Source organism: Leptonychotes weddellii, chromosome 5, assembly GCF_054177405.1.
Source record: "Leptonychotes weddellii isolate Sample4059 chromosome 5, ASM5417740v2, whole genome shotgun sequence".
In the NCBI taxonomy this organism is placed as follows: Eukaryota; Metazoa; Chordata; class Mammalia; order Carnivora; family Phocidae; genus Leptonychotes; species Leptonychotes weddellii.
The window spans coordinates 139,750,589-139,766,740 of NC_138373.1; the positions used below are offsets into that span (position 1 = coordinate 139,750,589).

Consider the following 16,152-nt stretch of genomic DNA (forward strand, 5'->3'; position numbering starts at 1 on the left):
ATTTTATTTATTTATTTGACAGAGAGAGACACAGTGAGAGAGGGAACACAAGCAGGGGGAGTGGGAGGAGAAGCAGGCTTCCTGCAGAGCAGGGAGCCTGATGTGGGGCTCGATCCCAGGACCCTGGGATCATGACTTGAGCTGAAGGCAGACGCTTAACCGACTGAGCCACCCAGGGAGCCCAATGTGGGGCTCGATCCCAGGACCCTGGGATCATGACCTGAGCTGAAGGCAGACGCTCAACCAACTGAGCCACCCATGCTTCCCTAAAAAAAATTTTTTAAGAGTAATTACATTTCCATTTACACAGACTTCAGGTGTTTTATCATATTTTTTTAAAAAAATAAAAAATTGGTCCTAAGCTTCAGCCATACCACTTAAATAATGAAAGTAAATAATATTGATTATTTATTTGTTTGTTTTTAAGACTTTTATTTATTTATTTGAGAGAGAGAGAGCAAGTGCGTGTGGGAGCGGGGGAAGGGCAGGGAGGGGGGCGCAGAGAGAAGGACAAGCAGATTCCGCCCTGAGCTCGGAGCCCCATGCAGGGCTGGATCTCGCAAACCTGAGATCATGACCTGAGCTGAAATCAAGAGTTGGCTGCTTAACCAACTGAACCACCCAGGTACCCCTATTTATTTATTTTTAATAATACTGATTATTTAATTCAGACATCTAGTCTGATCATTCAAATGCCCAGGAACAGTTATTCCGACCTATAAATTTCCCTGGGCAAGGAAATTAGATAGTTGACAAAACTTTATTTTTCTTTTTTCCTACTCTGTAATTTAAATGATAGATGCTTTAAATATTTTTCTTTTTCTTTTTTTTAGAAGAATTTTTTTTTAAAGATTTTATTTATTTATTTATATATTTATTTGACAGAGAGGGAGAGAGAGAGAGAGCCCGCACAAGCAGGGGGAGTGGCAGGCAGAGGGAGAGGGAGAAGCAGGCTCCCCGCTGAGCAGGGAGCCCGATGTGGGGCTCTATCCCAGGACCCAGGGATCATGACCGGAGCCGAAGGCAGCCACTTAACCGACTGAGCCACACAGGTGTCCCTAAATACTTTTCAAATTGGCATTCTTAAAATCAAAAGAAAAATGTTTCTTTTCCATCTGTTTTAAAACAGCACAAATTATAGAAGATTTGAAGAATTGCTAGTGTTAGTAGGTTAACTGTAATTGTATAGCAATCCTACTAACATTTGAAGTTACTGCTCTCTAAAGAATGCATCTGATTCCCTAAAGCTATTCCTTCCCAAATGACTACCTTCCAAGTTTAGAGATATAATAGCAGAATTCAAGAATTTCCCCTGAAATTTCATTACGTATGCAAATTTTAATTTCATTTTGGATTGACTGCAATTGCACTGTATTCATTTGTGAATAGGCTCCTTAGTTACCTACAGCAAAAATATCATAAGTGACATGAGGTTTGAATTACAACAAATTACAATACATTTCAGTTCATAATGACCCAGGGCATAAACAGAAACTTAGGTACACTCTGTCCTACGTCTCTAAGGCTGAATGGAACTATTTCTACTCCTTTTAGTAAAGCCTAATCCCTTCATTTTATATTCATTACTTCTCATATTTGCTGTTTTTTGGGTGTATATATTTCTCCCTAAAACTTCCTGTATTGTTACCAAGTCTGTGGGTATGTCCATCTTTGAGCAGCTGATATGCCCGTCCCCACCCCCTTTTTTTAAAGATTTTATTTATTTATTTTACAGAGCACAAGCAGGGAGAGGGGTAAAGGGAGAGAGAGAGGCAGGCTCCCCGCCAAACAGGGAGCCTGATGCGGGGCTCGATCGCAGGACCCCGGGTCTCGATCCCAGGACCCCAGGTCTCGATCCCAAGACCCCGGGATCACGACCTGAGCCGAAGGCAGACGCTTAATCATCTGAGCCACCCAGGCACCCCTCCGGTCCCCCTTTATACTTAAGCAGTTGCCCCATTTTATATGGCGTAGGGATGGCACACACCACAGGCTTGCACCTTGCTCTTGCAGGTGCAATAACAACGTGAACAGTCAGCTGGAAGCAAACCAGATCAGCCGGGATTCCGTTCTAGTAAGTGAGCACTTCACATCCATGGCAAACCAGGCAATTCAGGATGTTGTCTCATTTTACAGATAGGAAAACTTGTGTCAGACTCATTCTACGGGCTCATGCTTTGAATTCCTTGGATCATTGATTCCTAAACCTGTTTATAGTAATCACCCAGGGATCTTTAAAAAATGGCAGATTCCAGGACTCCTCATCAAACTTAGTAAGCAGAATCTTTTGAGGCCTGTGAACATCTGTGTCTAAAAAGCTCCCCAAGTGCTTTGATAAGAAACCATATTTGGGAACTTCTAATTTGTGATGACTGGGACTCACTTAAAAGTGTCCGAGTGGTGCATAATAGCCAAGGAGTGACTAAAGTCGCCATCTATGTGTACACCTTCTATGTGAACTATTTTGGGGCCTGCCATATCTAGGTATGCCTCTCCTCTGAGCCAAACCATATTTTATGCTTTTAATTGCAGAAAGAAGGAAATTTCAAAATATCAAGAGATATCCTGGGTAAAAGTACTCACCTGCCTTTATTTCCTATAAAATACAATATCCCTAAATACGCAGATCTAACTTAGACAGTTTTCATCCCCCTGCACAAAGATGCGTGACTTCAAGAGTTTGAACCTGGGTCCCTGAGCTCTTGGGGTGCACTTAGGGTGCACTTTGTGCTCTTGGGGTCCACCTCAGTAAAGGGATCACCCCTAGTCTTACAGTCAAGGTACTCTAGGCTCCACCTAAGATACCCTTCCAAGAAGGATGGGGATGGTTTGACCTTTTAAAACTTTTTTCAGAATAGAAATTACAGCCCCATGGTGAAGTCCATTTTATTTTATTTCAGATAGAAAAAGACAAATTTCTCCCTAATCTCTTTACAGAGACATGAAAACAAACAAACATGATTTCTAATCAAAAAAGACAATAACTAAGGTGCTAGAGGGTGCTACCCTTTTTTTCTCAAGGAAGATATGAAAAGGAGTTTTAGTTTACTTGCATAATTTGTTATATCCCTCTATTAGATGGGAGTAGTAGGAATTATTTAAGGGTGTTCTGTGATTCCCCCATGACAGGCATGATCCTCAAATCTATCAGTGCTACCTTGACCTCTGGCTCTAGGTTTACAAGGGCCTGTAGGAAAGTTCCACTTGAATGTCCTATCTCTGGCTAGCATCTCAAATTCTCTTTATGTCTCAGATATGCTTCTGTGTTAAGACTGGCCACAGGGGAAATTTGTGCAAGATTTCAAAGGCAGAAGTGAAACCCTTATGCTCTGAAGGTCAGTGTGAGATGTGAAGCACTGGGGCAGCTCATGCACGTAGATGCTGATCTGTTGGCATACCTGGGAGTGGGGCAGTGGCCACATGTGGAGCTCTCTCAGCAACTCTAGGACCTTCTTCAGTTTCTCTGAGTCCTGGGCCAGATGCATGTGCTTGGCTCCTATGAGCACTTGCAGCATGGCTCCTGCGGGCAACTGCATTATTGAGATTGTAGGTGTCAGAGACAGATGCACAGTTTGCACAGTCTAGTTTAATCTCATGGGATCCAGCAGTTCTTTGTGGATTCTGCTTTGTCCCTGCTCATCCTCACTTCATGTCCAGCTTTCCTGACTCTAAGCTCTATCGATTTACAGAAATTTCAGGTCCAACCCCAGACACAGAGGCAACCTCTTCTCCAGCTCCCACAGTTGTTTAAGACCTAGTCCCTAAAATAAACCTCTTATTTATACGACTCACAGTGCTTATGCTTCTCTGGTCAAATTCTGATCCAGACAATGGTACTGGAAGTAATTCCAGAACTAAAACTTAAGAATGGGATCTATGAATCTGTTCCAGGTTATCTGATCTGACTGGATTTAAAGGCACTGACAACCGGTTGTCAATGACAAAGGTGACACTGGTTGTCCATGGCATGCATTAGCAAAAAACAGTTTCTTAAATCATCACCTACGGACACCTGTAATCAAGTGCCTAAAGAAGGCAAGGCTTTGGGTAACCACGTGGATACTTCCATAAAATATTTAAACAAAAATAAGGAGTATAATGGAGTTGGTTGGTTTCTCCTAATTATGTTGGATAACTGGGGGAAAGGAAATGATGAGCTTAGGGCTTTGAACGTTCAGTTCAAGATAAAGGATCAGAAATCTCATGTGAAAAAGAAATCTTATGTGATTGTCTTCCTGTATCTGCAAGGCTGTACTTTCTAAAAATCAAATCCAAAATCTAATCCTGACTTACAATGCAGTTGAATTTCCAACTTGAAGATCTCATGTTAAAATTAATTTTTGTTTTTGTTTTTGAGCAGCAGTGAGATCCTGAATATTGGCATGGGAATGGGAACCTATGGGCAGATTGATGAGACTGGAATCATGAACTTCTAAATTCTGCTGAGCATCTTTTGCCTTTCCTCCCTTGCCTGAGGAACTTAGTCTCTCCTTACCTGTAAAATCTGTATTGGCCTCTCCTGGGATAGTTAGTTGCCTTGTACACTTATCATGATGCAAAAAAATAATAATAAAATGGAAAAAAAATTCTATCAACTTAGCTTAACAAAAAACTTCACCTTGATATCTATTTTTTTAAAATTTGAGATAGAGAGAGTGCATGCACGAGCAGGGGGGAGGGGCAGAGGGAGAGGGAGAAGCAGACTCCCCACTGAGCGGGGAGCCCAATGCAGGGCTCATCCCAGAACCCTGGGATCATGACCTGAGCCGAAAGCAGACACTTAACCAACTGAGCCACCATGTGCCCCTTGATATCTATTTTATTTACTTATTCTTTTAGTAATCTCTACACCCAACATGGGGATTGAACTCACAACCCTAAAATCAAGTGTCACATGCTCCTTCAACTGAGCCAGCCAGGCACCCTACACAGCCTTGATATCTGATTACCCTCAATACCTTATCAAATTCCTCATTCCCCAAGTAATATCTGATTACCTTGGACTGTCTTCAGCAAGAATTCTTTTAGGTCAAGTTAGCAAGAATTACCCTAACCTCTTAGTAACTTACTGACCACTGACCCTCTCCCCAACTCTGCTTGACTAAAATCCCCACATTTAGACATTGTCTCATTGAGTTCTCATACACTTTGCAAGATAGATGTTACTCCCATCCAGGGCCAGCTATGCAATTTGTAATTTCAGTGCAAAATGAAAAATGCAAGGCCTCTTGTTCATAAATTATTAAGAATTCCAAAATGGTGACAACATAGCATTGAATCTAGCACAGGCCCTATATAACTGTACAAGCCCATGGGGCCACCCCTTGCTTCCATCTTAACATTTAAGAAACAGGTTCATAGAGATCAAGCGAATACCCAAGGTCACTTTGTCAAGAGCCAGGACTATATCAGAGCCAGAATTGTAATAGGGGTTTGACCCCTACTAAACTCTCCCCAATTAAACGAGGCCCTTTTGTGTTGCACTGAATCTAATGAAGATTTTTCTAAATTTACTGAACACACACAAAATCTGCTGCCACTCACTTTCACTCTAGTTCAACCATGTACCCCCAGGTAGTCTTAAAATGCATTTACTGAATGTTTTAATATGTCGTATAAACTATTGTGATGAACCCCCAAAGAGTTCTTGCTGCATTTTCTTTTAAAATACTCTCCTGTAGTCTAACGGAAAATGCAGACATGTCTATGTGTAATGTCAATGCATGGAACTTAATTAAAAAAAAAAAGTACCTTAATGGCAGGCGTTGTAACACAAAATACTGCGGTAACATTCTAACTGGAACACCGAATTAGAGTATCATCACACATTTGGGTTTTTTTTTCTCTTTTTGTTTAAGTGACTACTACCAACTGGGACTCAATTAAACGTAAAGAAAACTGAAGCCCCCGCGTCAAGGAAAGACGCTTGAATGTGAAGGGACAAAAAGAGGAGGTCACGAGCACAAGCCCACACCACTCAAACACCCGGCCTTGGAATGCGCGCATGCGCAGAACGAATCCTCCTGCGCAGAGGCCGGGGTCGGAAGGGCTGGGGCGGGCGGGGGCGGGGATAGGGTTGCTAGGAGAACGCGATGACGCTACGGCCTCGGCGCTCTTCTCCGCCAATGGGTGCCGCCTGCTGCTGTGACACGTAATGTGCGTCACGCCGACGACGCCCGAAGGGCACAGATCTAAGGGTCGGGAGGACGTTCGGCCTCTGTGAGCCGCAGCCTTTTCGAGGGAGCGGTTGTGTGTTCGCCATCTTAGGAAGTGAGTGTGCCGGGCCTTGCTCCCGGTGGGTGCGGGGAACGGAGCCCCTCTGAGGAGTTGCTTAGGCTGTAGGCCTTGTCGATCTCCTTGGGGGAGGCCGCCATGACCTCTTCAAGGGCGCGGAGGCTGGAAGAAGGAAGGCCCGTCTCGGGGTCCTAGGGTGCCGGTGATTTTGGTGGCCTGAGGGGCCCCTTTGCCTTTCCTCTGACCGCTGCTCCCTCTTCCCTTAGGAAGATGTTCTCGTCCGTGGCGCATCTGGCGCGGGCGAATCCATTCAACGCGCCCCACCTGCAGCTGGTACACGATGGCCTCGCGGGCCCCCGCAGCAGCCCCGCGGGGCCCCCGGGCCCGCCCCGCCGTTCCCGCAATCTGGCAGCAGCCGCTGTGGAAGGTGAGCTTAGACCCTGCCCCGATACGGTCGTTTTGTGCCCTTGTGGTCCACTCGGCCTTAGCGGCCTGGAGGACAGAAAAGAAGTACGCTCCTGGCCTCCTGCACCATAGGACGGCGCCTAGTTGCTTGCCCTAGGATGTCAGCCCTTTTCGCCCTAGGCGGTGTGTCGGATCCTTGGCCCTCCCTCAAGGGCGTGGAAGGGCCCAGACACAGTTCCCTCTGTGACCTCCACGTCCTCGGGAGAGTATAGAGGCCGTGACTAGCTCCTTATCTTCTCCGCCGTGAGCCCTCTTGGTCAGTAGACTGAGTGTTGAGTAAAGTCTCCTTCCTAGCCACTGGCCACCTGCAGTTCTATCTGTATTATCTGTTACTTGATCTGGCATTAATTTTCTTAAAAATACTCCTTCTCAAGCATTCCCGAAGTCTAATATTTGTTGACACGAGGTATATGAGATAATTGGGTTTCTTGTTTTAATGTAATTGGTAAAGGAGGGGACAGAAGCCCCAGATAACCTATAAAAAGGAGATAAATAATTGGTAGGGATCCCTTTAGTCTTCTCTCTCAGGAATCTTTTCGGTTAGACTCAACTTGAACTTAATTGTTAACGTTTTAAATCCCAGTGGAGTGTATGGGCAGAGAAACCTGAAAACCAAATTGTAGGAATTCTGTAAATGTAATCTACATTGTGTGCCTGTAAAATCTAAAGTTTTTGAATCATTTATGTGTTTCTTTTATGTCTTCGGTGTGGGTAAAAAAAATCATTACACTGTTGTGTAGTAAATGTATTTTACTTTAGGACTTTATCTAATTTTATGCTTAATATGAATCCATAAGTGGGGATAGTATTGATTAGTGACACACTTAGAAGTTTGAAAGTTTTTACTTAAGTCTAGTGCTCTTCCTGAGTTTGGTTTGTATTCTCAAGTGTGTTTTTATCAGCAGTAGATAATTTGAAGTTTGATTTTTATTCGAGTAGCTAGTAATGTTGTCAAAGACTTTTTAGTGTGGCAAAATAAGAACTAGTGTCTCACAGAACCTTCATAATCTAAATGATTCTTTGATTTTGGCAGTAAGTGTCTTGTTACTTAACACTAGGTGGAAAATCATCTTTCAACTTAATTGTAACCAGTGGCCAAGGCTGTTTAGTTGTGATAGCACTATTTCACAGGGAATCCTAGTTCTCTTTCATTCCCATGGCCTTAGTCATCTCTGAAGAAATACTTACTTGATTTTTTCTTTCAATCAAACAGAGCAGTATAGCTGTGACTATGGATCTGGCAGATTCTTTATCCTCTGTGGACTTGGAGGAATTATTAGCTGTGGCACAACACATACAGCATTGGTTCCTCTAGATCTGGTTAAATGCAGAATGCAGGTTTGTTTTGCATGTTGGATTAAAAGCATATTGTTGAAGCATGGCTTTTAAGTTGTACAACATAGACCTCCACTAACAAGCTGTGTGGAAACCTAATTATCCGAGAGGTAAGTTGATAACCAGTAACATGAGTTTTATATTAAAATGCATGGTGTGTCTTGTCTTACTACAGAGTACAGTTGCGAATATGGCTCCATGAAGTTTTATGCACTGTGTGGCTTTGGTGGGGTCTTAAGTTGTGGTCTGACACACACTGCTGTTGTTCCTCTGGATTTAGTGAAGTGCCGTATGCAGGTTTGTATTGAGATGGCAACATTGAATGTATCTATCATGTGTGACTTAATTCCAAATAATTTTAAAAGGACTTCACAAACGAGAAAATTTGAAGACATCACAACTGCTAGAAACTTTTGTAGGAAACCAAACCCAAGTGTTCTTAACTCATGATCTTTATTTTAATTAGTGTTTTAAATTGAAGAAATGCCTCTTTTAAAAATAAGATTGTAGGCAGATTTTTGGATCTCAAACCCTGGCTGTAAATGCTATTTTGGTGCTGTGCTCAGTTCTGACAAGCGTTCCTCTTCAAGGCCTACTGGTTCTTTATGCTCCCAAATAGTCATTTTACAAGCAGTTAGATATTAGAGTAGATAATCCTCCTTAGGTTTTTTTTTTTTTAAGATTTTATTTATTTGAGAGAGAGAGTGAGCAGGGGGAGGGACAAGCTGACTCCTTGCTGAGTACAGAGCGTGACCTGGGGGTCCATCCCAGGACCTGGAGATGATGACCTGAGCTGAAGGCAGACGCTTAACCGACTGAGCCACCCAGGTGGCCCTTAGTGTATTTTTGAAGTAACTTCATTTCTCTTATTTACTGAGTAAGATCAGCGCAGAACATTATGTAGATTAGAAAAAATACTCTTCATTATTTTAGTATTAAAATTTTATGGGCATAGCTTTTTGTATATTACATAACAGTTTTTTATGATTAGAATATCTTAATTAGGATTATTGAAACAAAAATAATCAAACGTCAAAAATTTATTTGTCCCAAACAGGATTAGAAGTCTACTTACCTAAAAGAGAGAGGAAGGTGAAATAAAGGAAGGTGAAGTGTTAGCAGGGAGAGGAAGGTGACGTATACCAGCCCTCGTAGTACTGGCAGATAGAGTGAAATTAAGATTTTTTTTCTTTTCCCATTAGTTAATAGAATGGATGTGAATATACCTTCACTGAAATGTATGCATGTCTCTTGAAGTGAATTTAAGTCAAAAGACAGATTCTCATTATGTTGATTTACCTTTTTAACTTGTATTTAATTTGCCTTAAGTTCATAAAACTCTATAATATAAACTTCTTAATGGACTAGTGTGTATCAGGGATATAGACTTACCTCTTAACTTAGGCAGTAGCTTGAAAACTAGTTTTTTTTTTTTTAAAGGTTTATTTATTTGACACAGAGAGAGAGACAGCTAGAGAGGGAACACAAGCAGGGGGAGTGGGAGAGGGAGAAGCAGGCTCCTGGCCGAGCAGGGAGCCCGATGCGGAGCTCGATCCCAGGACCCTGGGATCATGACCTGAGCCGAAGGCAGACGCCCAATGACTGAGCCACCCAGGCGCCCCGAAAACTAGTTTTTTAGAAGTGGTAGAGTTGGATGGTGAAAACTTTTGAGTCAGTTTTATCATGTATTTTTCTAGGAATTCTGCCGTCTTAACTAACCCTCCGAGACTTAAGTCTGACTGAAAGAAAGATCTTAATGTATAAAGTTAAATTTATGAAGTTGATTATAGATATTAAGTTGATATGCAGTGAATTTGTGTTTACCCACCTTTTGTATAGTTAGACTGAAGTTTATTTTAGAACCAAAGGAAAAACTAATAACAGTGAAATTAAATATTTATGAGAAGTGATAGCTCTTTGGTACATTTAATTAATTTTTTTCTTCTTGTTTTAAATAAAGGTGGACCCCCAGAAGTACAAGGGCATATTTAATGGATTCTCAGTTACACTTAAAGAGGATGGTGTTCGTGGTTTGGCTAAAGGATGGGCTCCGACTTTCATTGGCTACTCTATGCAAGGGCTCTGCAAGTTTGGCTTTTATGAAGTTTTCAAAGTCTTGTATAGCAACATGCTTGGGGAGGTATGTAATTTTAACTTTTAAGACCAAAAAGGATCTTTTTTTGGTCTGTATTACTATACTGTCCTGCTTTCCAAGTAAGTTGGATTTTGAGTTTTTTAAAGAGAGATCTGGGATTCCTCTGTGTAGTTCCACGGCTAACTATACGTGGCACCTAGATGTTCAAAAAAATAATTCACATTGTACTGTGGTTGATAAGGTTATGGAAGAGAATATACATTCAGTCTCATGTGTGTTATTTGTGGACCATATAAAGAAACACTGTTAGGTTGTCTGAAATGTAACTGTTTCCTAGAACTGTTCCTTAATTGAAATTGAAAACAGCCAATGCAATAGCGGTACATGTTCCTTCTTAACGTTTTTCAATTAGGAGAACACCTATCTCTGGCGCACATCACTATATTTGGCTGCTTCTGCCAGTGCTGAATTCTTCGCTGACATTGCCCTGGCTCCTATGGAAGCTGCTAAGGTTCGAATTCAAACCCAACCAGGTTATGCCAACACTTTGAGGGATGCAGCTCCCAAAATGTATAAGGAAGAAGGCTTAAAAGCGTAAGTGAACATTTGTCTAGAGTTACAGTATAAAAATAACTCAATTAAATGAACTCCATTTGTTAGCATTAAACCTACCAGACTTTTTTTTAAGCTCTTATGTTAATGTCTATTTACCTTTTACATAGAACATAAACTCCAGGGGCAGGGATAAGTTGATGCATGGCTTAAGCCCTGAATTAAAGATGTTTTTCTAAAGTAAGAACGTTTATCAATCTGCATATGCCTTGATATTTGACATTAATTGTTAACTTTTGGGAAGGGCTTGTTAGAATTCTTGTCATCTGTGTTCACAGCTAAGAATTTGCATATAGTCTGGCTACAACATGCTTCCTTAGATCCACCTTTGTGGATGCCAATCTTGAACTGAGTTCTACTTGTAAACTTCTTGTTTCTTGTAGTTCCAGCTAGAGAAACATCCAGCAACTTTTTTGGTTGTATAGTCAAAGGTGCTTGAGTCATTGGCATGTGAGATAAATACACCTGCATGTTAGTCTTAGGTTCTGATAGAAATGACGTGCAATTGTGCTGCCATATTTTGCTATCAGAACTCGACTGGTGTGCGGACACTTCTGTTACTGATGAAAATCTCTGCTAAAGGAATAAATACAACTGAGTAAAATAAGTCTCCTGGTTTCCCTAGATTCTACAAGGGAGTTGCTCCTCTCTGGATGAGACAGATACCCTACACCATGATGAAATTTGCCTGCTTTGAACGTACTGTTGAAGCATTGTACAAGTTTGTGGTTCCTAAGCCCCGAAGTGAATGTTCAAAGGCAGAGCAGCTGGTTGTAACATTTGTGGCAGGTTACATAGGTATGAGTTACTTACAACATGTTTATGAAATTAAGGACCAGTAATTATTTCCATTATTGACCTCTTTTTGTGAGAAAAAAAAAATATTCCAAAGAAGCTTTATCTTCCCTTAGCATTTTCTGTGCCATTTTAGGATTCATAAATACTTATTGATGAGTTTCTGAAAGAATTACTTTCAGGTGTGCATGTCTTGATTAAGTTTGGGGAATATATTGATTTCACTGCTGTGCCATTTTTTTGGTCTAGTTTTTCAAGAATACATTTTTACACAAAGGAAAGTTGATTAAAATGTGAATATAAAAACTTGAAGGATTGTTCTGTTTTACATAGGGTAGAGTGCTGTATAACTTTGTTAGTCTCTAAATTTGATTTTTTAAGAACGAAAAATTAGGTAAAGACTGTTGGTTGTGATGTGAATTTTTTTAAATTAATCCCATGTTGGATTATTTATCTTGACTTTTTTCAGCTGGAGTCTTCTGTGCAGTTGTTTCTCACCCTGCTGATTCCGTGGTATCTGTGTTGAATAAGGAGAAAGGTAGCAGTGCTTCTCAAGTTCTTCAGAGACTTGGATTTAAAGGTAGGATTCTCCCCCCCGACACACACCCCCAAACAAACAAAGAGTAACACTTGGGTATTATTTCATTTTTCATTCATGTTTCATATTTCAACCAGGTGTATGGAAAGGACTCTTTGCCCGTATCATCATGATTGGCACTCTGACTGCACTACAGTGGTTCATCTATGACTCTGTGAAGGTCTACTTCAGGCTCCCTCGCCCTCCTCCACCTGAAATGCCAGAGTCTCTGAAGAAGAAGCTTGGGTTAACTCAGTAGAATGATCAAAGCAAATGTGGACTTAATCTGCTTGTTGATCAGTATTGAGGAAAGTGCAAGAGGAACTTTTATATATTTGACAGTGTAGGAAATTGTCTATTCCTGGTATAATTACTGTAGTCTCTTGCCTAAGGCAAGGGTTTCAAACCCACTGTTGAAATAAACCTAATTATTCATGATTTGTCTGTGATTCGGTATTTTTTTTTTTTTAAAGATTTTATTTATTTATTTGACAGAGACACAGCGAAAGAAGGAACACAAGCAGGGGGAGTGGGAGAGGGAGAAGCAGGCTTCCCATGAGCAGGGAGCCCGATGTGGGGCTCGATCTCAGGACCCTGGATCATGACCTGAGCCGAAGGCAGACGCTTAACGACTGAGCCACCCAGGCGCCCCCTGTGGTTATTTTTAAAAGCAGTTTTTAAAGATGTAACCCTAAAATGGAAGGAATTAAGTGTAAGTTAAAACCTCAAGGAAAAAAGCAAACTAATTGTTGGTTCAGTACTCTGATCCCCACTGATAAATTGTCATGTTTCAAGTTTTGTCACACAAGAGTTCCTATGCTCCTAAAAATAAAGGAAATACACCCAAATTTTCAAAAACTTGATTTAGCTGTAGTTAAATTGAAATATGGATAAGTATTTGTGGTTATATTTTGACAAGTAAATTTCAGCATATAATCAAATTTTTGCAACATGTACTATACTTCTAAAAATCCTAATGAGTTTGCTAATCCTCATTTGTAAAAGAAGATCTAGGGGTGTCTGGCTGGCTCAGTTGGAGGAATCTGCAACTCTTGATCTCAGGGTTATCTGTTGGAGCCCTATGTTGGGTGTAGAGATTACTTAAATTTCAAAAATTAAATTGAAAAAAGTAATCTAAATTAGGCTGATTGTTAGAATGGTAGTTCTAACATTCTAATGATAGCTATTTTATTTATTTAAAGATTTTTTTTTAAGTAATCTACAACTAATGGGGCACTTGAATTTAACCCCAAGATCAAGAGTCACATACTCTACTGACTGAGCCAGCCAGGTGCCCCTAGAATGATAGTTTTTAAAAGAACCAAAGCACTTGATAGCTAAAACCACTTAAGGTTAACAATTATCTTCAAACAAATCTGACTTTATAAATTACAAAAAATGTAGCATAAAATCACCTAGAAAGTAAGCTACTGTTGAGTTTTCTCTTACGTTTGGGTAAGAAATATGAAAGCCGAATCGAATACAATTATTTTTCAAATCTGATCACATTTTACCTTGAGGTCTTCAAGTATCTGGATTGGTTGGCAGTCCCTGTATAAAGTATATAGATGGGGCCTTAAGGAAAAAAATTTTGGAGGAGTCTTAAGGGAGAGAAATGAAACAAACCCATGTTGTAAGGCTGGTGAACTAAATTGAGGAATCATATTTAGTTGCATGTTAACTTCTATCATCATTTGTTCTTAAGATTACAAACTTAGGTGTATTGCAGAGAGAAAGGAAGGGTTGTGGGTGCAATTAGTCCACACTTAAAAAGGTATGAGCCCACATAAGTGATGGCTGTGGTAACTGGCATCACCAGTTTGCATTAGCATTGCTGTGTAACAAATCAACAGATCTAATGGCTTGAGACATAATCTCAGGTCAGGAATTCAGGAGCATCTCTGCTGGATCTTGGCTCTGGGTCTCATGAAGTTACAGTCAGATAGCTCTGAGCTCCTTTTTAAGGCTTTAACACTGGGCACCTGGCTGGCTCAGTTGCTAGAGCATGCAACACTTGATAGGGTTGTGAATTCAAGGCCCACATTGGATATAGAGCTTGCTTTAAAAAAAAGGCTTTCACTCCTCTGGGCTAGAGAGAAACTAAGCATCTCCCTGTTAGTGGCTCAGTCTTGGCATCTACAGCACGGTGGCTTCAGGGCAGTTCGATTTATTTCAGGGCTTTGAGGCAGAGCCAGGCAAGCTGAATCCTTTTTAGGACATAGATGTGGAAGTCATAGCATCACTTCCACTATACTCTGTCACAACATCAGAAGTCTCAGAAGACTCAATCCCAGCTTGAGGTAAAATGAACAGATAATCCTGCTGGGAGGAGCGTCAGTCATGTGAGAAGAACGTGTAGGAATGATAATACATGTATATTGAGCCAATCCAAAGGTGGACTGGATTTGAAAACCATGATACACAGTTCAGCCAGCTTTCACTATAAGATTTCCACTGCCAACTTTGGATGCGAGTTTTATTTTCAAGAAAGATGATAGGTTTTATTTGTGGATATTGATAAGTATACTGTGTTCATTGTCAAAAGTCGCTTGCTATCTAGAGGTAATTTCAAAGCTATTTCTGAGAGAAAACCATTTCAGACTAGAAATTCAAGGAAAATACCCACTTAAAATTTTAAAATTTTACATTTTAAAATTTATTCATACTAAAAGATTCTAAAGTTGTTTTAATAACACTTTTTTTCACATTTGGTTGAAGATAATGTCAATTCCATAAAGCAGAACCCAGTGGAATGAGTATATGTGATTAGTAGTTTAATTGAATTATGTTGTAACAGTAAGACGTGATAGAAGTGCAATAGTAGTTTCCAGGAGAGCCAAATATGATTCAAATTGTCTTTAAGAACAATTAAAACTCTGAGAAAGCCTGAGTTTTACTAAATTATAAATACCTTATGACATATACAACAAAATTGGACAGAAGAACTAACAGCTGTATGAAAGCTTGAAAAGTTTTGACAATGTTTTAAAATGAGTTTAACATTTTTGTGATACCGTTTTTGGGATAGATGATAGAAAAATGCCCACAATGTTCATGAAGCTTGGTACATAGTCTTGCTGCTAAATTAGGAGCTACACGCTGTTTCTTTAGCATAAGAAATTATACAGTTGACTGTTGAACAACTTGGGGTGGGGGGTGGCAGTTAGGGGTGCCGATTCCTCCCCTCCCCCACACAACCAAATATAAATGTACAACTTTGACTCCCTGAAAACTAGTACCCTGACAGGATGTCTTACTGATAACAGTCGATTAACACATATTTTGTATGTTATATGTATTATATGCTGTATTCTCACAATAAAGTAAGCTAGAGAAAATTATTAAAAACATAAGGAAGAGAAAATACATTTACAGTACTACACTGTCTCGAAGACAGTTTGTGTATAAGTGGACCTGCACAGTTCAAATATGTTGTTCAAGGGTCAACTATAATCACATTGTTTATACAATTTTTATCATTTATGAGATAAATCACAAAATAATTGTTAATCTCAGATACCACATGGTTAAGAAACAAACTGATCTAAAACTTCAAGGAAACTGTGGGTCATAGTTGAATGCTGTGCTGCTCCTGATCTATCAAAGAATGATGTGGTACCTTAATAAGTCAGCTACTCCTAGCAATTCTTAACCTCCGATATTATCTATTGAATCCTTTATCTTACAAGGCAGCCCCGACTTCACATTCTCAGAAGTGTTCATAGGAGTGTGTGTGATGTTAACCTCAGCATTGATACGGTTTATGAATCTTTTGGTTATTAAAATATGATGAGTTTCCTAGAAAAAAACTAAAGTTTGCATGTGTGCCATGCATGCAACAGTCACTTAAAGGTTAGCTATACTGAATGAAAGTCTAGGGGATATGTCTCCTACACAAGGTATAATTCCCACCTAATACTGTGATTCAATGTGCAAGTCAGCTAGCTTGCTTTGTGGAATGCAGCATATGCAAGAGAGGAAGATGAAGGATAATTCATTCAAGGAGCAGTTTCCATTATTTCAAGCCATGATCTCCACA

At 40.2% G+C, this 16,152-nt stretch overlaps 1 protein-coding gene and 1 non-coding gene across 3 annotated transcripts; both read left to right on the top strand.

Moving 5' to 3' along the window:
- Positions 1-6,132: 6,132 nt before the first annotated feature.
- SLC25A3 (solute carrier family 25 member 3) lies at positions 6,133-12,551 on the top strand. 2 transcript variants are annotated; one of them, XM_006730154.3, is made up of 8 exons: positions 6,133-6,270; positions 6,501-6,661; positions 7,913-8,037; positions 9,995-10,174; positions 10,542-10,723; positions 11,367-11,539; positions 12,006-12,116; positions 12,212-12,551. In XM_006730154.3, the coding sequence occupies exons 2-8, from the start codon at positions 6,505-6,507 to the stop codon at positions 12,370-12,372; spliced, it is 1,089 nt and encodes a 362-aa protein (XP_006730217.2). In that variant the 5' UTR covers positions 6,133-6,270; positions 6,501-6,504; the 3' UTR covers positions 12,373-12,551. The 2 variants fall into 2 exon arrangements, with proteins under 2 accessions (XP_006730217.2, XP_081678373.1); XM_081822247.1 differs by lacking the exon at positions 7,913-8,037 and adding an exon at positions 8,210-8,331 and having other exon boundaries at positions 6,134-6,270.
- On the top strand, positions 11,047-11,294 carry LOC115939843 (small nucleolar RNA SNORA53). The gene has a single exon (XR_004074616.1). It is a non-coding gene; the product is annotated as a small nucleolar RNA SNORA53 (small nucleolar RNA).
- Positions 12,552-16,152: the final 3,601 nt, after the last annotated feature.

Bases quoted from the DNA above. Each gene is read 5' to 3' on its own strand.
- SLC25A3 (XM_006730154.3), top strand. From the start codon at position 6,505: ATGTTCTCGTCCGTGGCGCATCTGGCGCGGGCGAATCCATTCAACGCG. The intron at 8,038-9,994 runs GTTTGTTTTGCA...TTTTAAATAAAG, and splicing joins TGGTTAAATGCAGAATGCAG to GTGGACCCCCAGAAGTACAA. The intron at 12,117-12,211 runs GTAGGATTCTCC...TATTTCAACCAG, and splicing joins TCAGAGACTTGGATTTAAAG to GTGTATGGAAAGGACTCTTT.